A 6,683-nucleotide genomic window follows, 5' to 3' on the forward strand; every position below is an offset into this window, starting at 1 on the left:
AGAAATAGGGGTTTAAAAAAATATATGTGTGTGTGTGTATATATATATATATATATATATATATATATATATATATATATATATATGATTAAGCCACTATGCAGTATATTCTGGATGGGAAATCACATTTTGTATGCTGTGACAATGCTCAGAGAATTAATATAAATGAATTAATTTTTAAAAATGTTTCAGTAGAAAAAAATAGTTAAACAACTTACTGCATCTGATTAGGATATCATTTTAAAAATCTCAATCATGAAAGTTCTCACTTAAGTTCTCACTTTGCTCTAGACATAAACTTACTGTCATTTCCCCTTGAATCCGGTCCCTTCTGTTCATTCTGGCTCTAGGAGCTGTTCAGACACATGCTAGACTAGGCAGAGCCGTAGGGGATACTCAAGTCCACATTGTCAGTGTGTTATAAGTAAGCCTGAGTATACAATTTCTCTAACCCACATGATCGTTTTATTCCTGTAATATTGAACTGACTGAGTTTATAAGCCACTCCCCCTATAATTATTGCTTAGCAAGATTGTGAATAGAAGATTAAGATACAGAATGATTTGGTATTTTTATTCAAAAGGGGAAACGTGGAAGAAATAACGAAGGTTTAATTTCATGGACTCAGGATCAAATAGAATAATGACTTAGGTCAATGAAGTATATTCTCCAGCTGCCAAATTACCAAACCTCACCATCCAGCTATGGGAAACCTCAAATAAAGCTACATTATATCTTGTTAGGAATGAAACAAAAGGTGGTTCTGTTGTAAGTTTTTATTCATTAAAATATGTATTCTCAAATATAGATTAATGATTCTGTTTTCTAGGTTGCTGTGAAAATAATAGACAAAACTCAGCTAAATCCTACCAGTCTACAAAAGGTATTTAATTAGTTTAATAATATGTAATTGTGTTGTGAGTTTATTTTTAACATACGATATTCTGTAGTTAGTCATTCTAAATTTCCTTTTAAGTACAATACTACATTCATCAATATGTAAAGAAAAGACATGATATAAAACATCATGTTTTTAACTTTTGAAGAAGATATTCGCAAAATATTTTTTCTTCAAATGCATGCACTACATAAAAGGCATTTGTTGCTTTTAATTCAGAAATGTAAAACTTTGTCTCAAATCTTTTGAAATATTTGTGGTTCTTTAGTTGAAATTCCAGTTATGAATTAATATTGCCCATAGATTGTTTTCCTTTCATGGCTTCACTTACTCTTTGTCTTCCACAAGAACTAGTCTTTCAGAATACTCATAGTAAAAGAAAAACATTTTTTCAAAAGGTAAAAATATAAAACAGCATGGGGAGAAAATGAAGCAGTAAGAATGAGGATTGCCTCAGTAAGTGAAAGCTGTTTTATGTTACTTCATTAATTTCTTGAATAGAAAACTTCCTCAGATGCACATTTTAGTACTTTAAGTATTTTAATGTTTACTCCAGATGTGCTATTTGTGTATAGTGAGATCATATATATTATGGTTTTTATTAGAACATAATGCGATCATAGTCACATATGTACATGTGGCATAAATGGATTTGGATTCCCAAAACAGGGAACCTTATAAGAAATTTTTAGTGTGCTGTGTTTAACTACACCTGCTGAGACTGTAATATCAAAACTTTCTTCCCCCTTGGCTCAGTGCCTGATAATTCAGTTTATTTTTATATATTTGTCCTTAGAGATCTGTCTTTGTACTTAACCAAAATAATTTCACAAGGCACTAATATTTCTGCTGAGTGGAACATGGGACTTGCTGGATTCTTCTTTTTCTGTGAATGTGAGACAGTATGTAATGGGTCTCTTCTGGGAGAAAGTCTCTTCTAGCACCAGCCTTCCAACTGACCATGATGCACTTGTGGGAGTAGCAAAAGCCATCCTCCCCAGGCTGATGAATCACCCTAAGATGCCCTTTTTTTCTTTTCTTTTCTTTTCTTTTCTTTTCTTTTCTTTTCTTTTCTTTTCTTTTTTTTTTTACACTGGGCTAAACCCACAGTGGGGCAGAGTTTTGCTTAGCCTTGTTCTGGGAACCCTTTTGAAATCCATAAACTGCACAATCATACCTAGCAGCCCTCTTTGTGACCTACTTAGCTTTTCCACTTTTCCTGGATTAAGCCATGCATCACTCTGATAAATTAGTGATTTGGGGACCAGCAGATGACATAATGGTTACATCACTGGACTCCTACATGGCCGACCATGGTTCGAGTTCCAGACCCAGCAGCTTGAAACTCATGCTGGGTGCATGTATGTGTGTGTGTGTGTGTGTGCCCAAAATCCCAAGAGAAAAATGGAGAAGGGATTGGATCATGGCCATACCCCCACCCCCAGGGGGTGATTTTTCACTTTCTGTCTCTCTGGTGAGTGCATGTGCCCTATAGCAAAAATAAAAAAAAAAAAAACAATAATAATAATAAAAGTGATTTTAAGGGCATTTACAACTCCCCAGAGTTGTGCTACCTGGGCAGTACGGTGACATGGCCACTCTGCCTTTCCCAAGGGGCTCTAGAGAAGGTGATATCAAAATTGTGCTTGTCGGGACCAGCAGTTGGCATAATGTCTATGTCACTGGACCCCCATGTAGTCGACCGCGGTTGGAGTCCTGGACCCAGTGGCTTAAACTCACGCCGGGTGTGTGTGCGTGCGTGCCCAAGATCCCAAGAGGAGAAGGGATTGCGGTTACACATGGTACAACAAGTTAGTACAAGTTTACTTTGGTACAAATTTATTTTTAATCCTTTCTTTTCTTTTTTCTTTTCTTTTCTTTTCTTTTCTTTTCTTTTCTTTTCTTTTCTTTTCTTTTCTTTTCTTTTCTTTTCTTTTCTTTTCTTTTCTTTTCTTTTCTTTTCTTTTCTTTTCTTTTCTTTTCTTTTCTTTTCTTTTCTTTTCTTTTCTTTTCTTTTCTTTTCTTTTCTTTTCTTTTCTTTTCTTTTCTTTTCTTTTCTTTTCTTTTCTTTCTTTCTTTCTTTCTTTCTTTCTTTCTTTCTTTCTTTCTTTCTTTCTTTCTTTCTTTCTTTTCAGTTTTTGCTATAGGGTACATGCATTCACTGGAGAGGAACAGAAAGGGAAAATGGCCACCAGAGGGGATGACCGTGCTCAAATCCCTTCTCCTCCATTCTCCTCTTAGGCTCTTGGACAAATACACACACTTACACCCACATGATTTTCAAGCCCCAGGTCTGGCACTCTTGAGTTTGGCCATTATGGGAGTCCATCACCTTAACCACCACCCCACCTGCTGGCCCGGCATAGTTTTTTCTTAATAAGCATTTCCCATGAACTTTGTGAAGACTCTTCCTATATTCATATTATTTGTGTCACATTTTTTTAAGGTCTGCTGGCCCGGCATAGTTTTTTTCTTAATAAGCATTTCCCATGACCTTTGTGAAGACTCTTCCTATATTCATATTATTTGTGTCACATTTTTTTAAGGTTTATTTTTACTCGTGATAGATGGCAAGTTCATGCATGGGGGCATGGGAGAGAGAAAGAGAAAGCACCCTCCAGCAGGGCCTGGTCCTACTGCAGTTCTTTTTCCTCCTGTTCTCCATCTCTTCAGGATCTTGGGCTTGCAAGTGTGGACCCAGCAGGAAGTCAGCAGGGCAGGAATTTGAATCCCAGTTGGCCATATCAGATCTGCCTTCCTCTGTGCATGCCTACCTGTGGCACCATGGAACTGGCTCCACATTACATATATTACATATTTTGAATTAGTGGAAGCCAATTTAATGAGTTTTCATGGTTTATAAAGTATTTGAGATACTTTATTTACTTCTCTCTCTTTGAAACATGATTCTTACTTCATATATTTGCGTTTTGGGGAGGAAGGTCACTGAACCAATTCTAGTAATTCCCAGGGCTTATTTATTTATTTTTTGCATGCACTCACTGGAGAGAGAGAGAGAGAGAGAGAGAGAGACAGTGAGGAGGAAAGTGAGAATGGGAGTCGTGGGTGGGGGATGGCCATGCCACAATCCCACAGTAAGCCATATGGGAGTCCAGAAACATAACCGCTACACCATTTGCTGGCCCTAAGTCCTGAGGATCTTTTAAGCAGTCTAGTAATGTTGAAGGAAAAGCAAAACAATGAAGGAAATTTGTTTATAGATGATAAATTTGAAATGTACAATTAATTATCATTTTCACAGAAATTCCACTAATTTTAACACTTGGATACATTAATTTATGCACGATGACAACGTTTGTGTTACTCTGTCTCAGCTCACAGTTATCCAGGTGCAGTTTATCTCTGCTAGATTTTTTGTTTTTTTTGAGAGAATTTTTGCTACAGAGCACTTGCGCTTGCCAGAGAGATAGAGAGACAGAACATGAGAAATCACCTCCCACCCCCTGGGGGATGGCTACTCCATAACCTCTTCTCTTCCATTCTCTCGGGATTTGGGGCACACATGCACTGACTTCCAGCTTGAAAGCCTCTGGGTCTGGAATCTGAACCACAGTCGACTGTGTGGGAGTCCAGCACCTTAACCACTATGCTACCTGCTGGCCCCCTCTGCTAGCGTTTTTATATCTTTTTTGTGTTATGCATTCACTTATATTTTCTATTGTTGTACTGTGTTGCACTGTATTCCCAATTCACAAAAATGGCTCACTGGTTGGGATCAGCAGTTAGCATAATGGCTATGTCACTGGACTCCCATGTAGCCAACTGCGGTTCAAGTCCCGGACCCGGTGGCTTAAACTCATGCTGGGCGCATGTGCATGCATGCCCAAAATCCCAAAAGGAAAATGGAGAAGAAGGGATCGTGGCATGGTCATCCCCCCTGGGGGGTGATTCTCGCTTTCTATCTCTCTGTCTCTCTGTCTTTCTGGCGAGTGCCCTACAGCGAAAACTTCTCAAAAAAAAGAAAAGAAAAGAAAAAGAAAAAGAAATGGCTCACTGGTTCAGAAGTCATTTCCTGATATGTAAAACCAGTAATGAAAATGAAAACAAGACTACTACAACCTTGAATTATGTCTTGAAATAGTAGAGGATTGCTGCATCAAAGTTATATAAAATATGAGGCTCTGAGCCAGGACAGAGACTTTGCCCAAGCAGAAAATGTATAATACATGTCAATAATTGATGTACGAAATTAAACTTTATTAAATGAATAACCCATTTACCACTAGTAGTGTTAACTGTGATATAAATGGTGGCCTAAGCCATCTGAACTTTTGTAAGTTTTCAGAGAAAGCCCAGAGCCCTCTCTGGTATGCTAATTGTCTTTTTGAAGAATCTGGTCACTAAAGATAGAGAGGAGAAAAAGAAAAGGTGGAAGCAATATTAAGAATTCAGGGTCCTTTAGCAAAGTACCAAGACACCAAACATGTACAATTGAACACAAAAATATTGACAATTATTTTGATCAAGGGGAGAGCAGAAGAAGCCCTTTGCCAATGTTCCTTAACAAACGTCTCTGTTGGACATAGGTCAACATACTGGTCATTCTCACGTATGTGCACTTTATAGCGTATTTCACTTTGTTGCTGAACAAAACCATCTATGTGTTGATTATTTCTTCCATACAATTCTTGTCACATGTGTGGGTCATTGGAAGGAAAATCCTCCAGTGATTCTAATGTGGGTCAGTGAAAACGCAACTGCTGAGGAGCTTAGTATCTTGTGAGCTGGGCTACAGACTGCAGAAGTCTTTAAATCAGTGATGATGAAACACCACGAGGCCTGCGTTGGTTTGTGTGTTTATTTTTTGTGGTGTTTAGTATGGAATGATATTGTTAAATAAGATCAGACCTAATAACCAGGCACTCACCACTTTATTCTTTGTGAAATCAATTGTCAGCAACTTGCTGCTGATCTTCATTTGGTTTTGAAGGAAACACTGAAAACAAGGATTATCATAAAATCCTAGCTGTAAAGAAGTTTGTCTCTTTAGCATGCAGTGTGGAGGGTTGGTGGGAAGTATACTTTTCACACTGAAATATGATGGATTTTGAAGGTAGAGGTGTTCAAACAAGTTTTTTTAAAGGTGATACCAGCAATATTAATATCTAGCTAAATTATCAACAGTCCAAATGTTGAGGATGAGATCACCAGATTTTCTCAAAATGTGTTTCTAGCAGTTCACTGACTTTTCGGACTTTTCTAAACCTTGTTCACCTTCACTAGTTCTTGCATATAGGGCTCAGTGATATATTAGAAGGCATATTTAACATCCGAATGCTGTGTCCAAATAGGAAAAATAACTTCCAGAGCAAGCATGTCCAAAGAGCATATAAAGAATCCATTTCCTAATATCCTTCAAATGAAAACTTTCAGTCTTTCATCTTTTGAGTGTGATTAGTTCAGCAACTAGAATTTGCCTGAGAGCTGTAAATATCTACAGGAAGAAATTCTCTCTGTCAAGTTGGATCCTAAAATCAATCTGAATGTCTTGGAACTAACCTGACATATCACCTAATTCCTTTTCCCAGTCAATCTATGATTGCGACTTGGGATATTTAGTTTAGTAGAAATAGAAAGATCTTTTTAAAAAAAGAAAGGGACCAGCAGTTAGCATAATGTCTATGTCGCTGAACTCCCATGTAGCTGACTGCAGTTCGAGTCCCGGACCTCATGGCTTAAAACTCACACTGGGCGTGTGCGCGTGCGTGCCCAAGATCCGGAGAGGAGAATGGAGGAGAAGGGATTGTGGCATGGCCATCCCCCC

General features: G+C 37.9%; 1 protein-coding gene across 1 annotated transcript in view; it reads left to right on the forward strand.

The window, feature by feature from the left end:
• Positions 1-6,683, forward strand: part of MARK1 (microtubule affinity regulating kinase 1) — an 83,538-nt gene that overhangs the window by 21,651 nt on the left and 55,204 nt on the right. The window contains exon 4 of the mRNA XM_006170193.2: positions 830-883. Coding sequence (XP_006170255.1) covers positions 830-883 — 54 coding nt within the window. The remainder of the gene's footprint in view (positions 1-829; positions 884-6,683) is intronic.

The sequence above is a fragment of the Tupaia chinensis genome, unplaced genomic scaffold, assembly GCF_000334495.1.
Source record: "Tupaia chinensis unplaced genomic scaffold, TupChi_1.0 Scaffold148108_1, whole genome shotgun sequence".
In the NCBI taxonomy this organism is placed as follows: domain Eukaryota; kingdom Metazoa; phylum Chordata; class Mammalia; order Scandentia; family Tupaiidae; genus Tupaia; species Tupaia belangeri.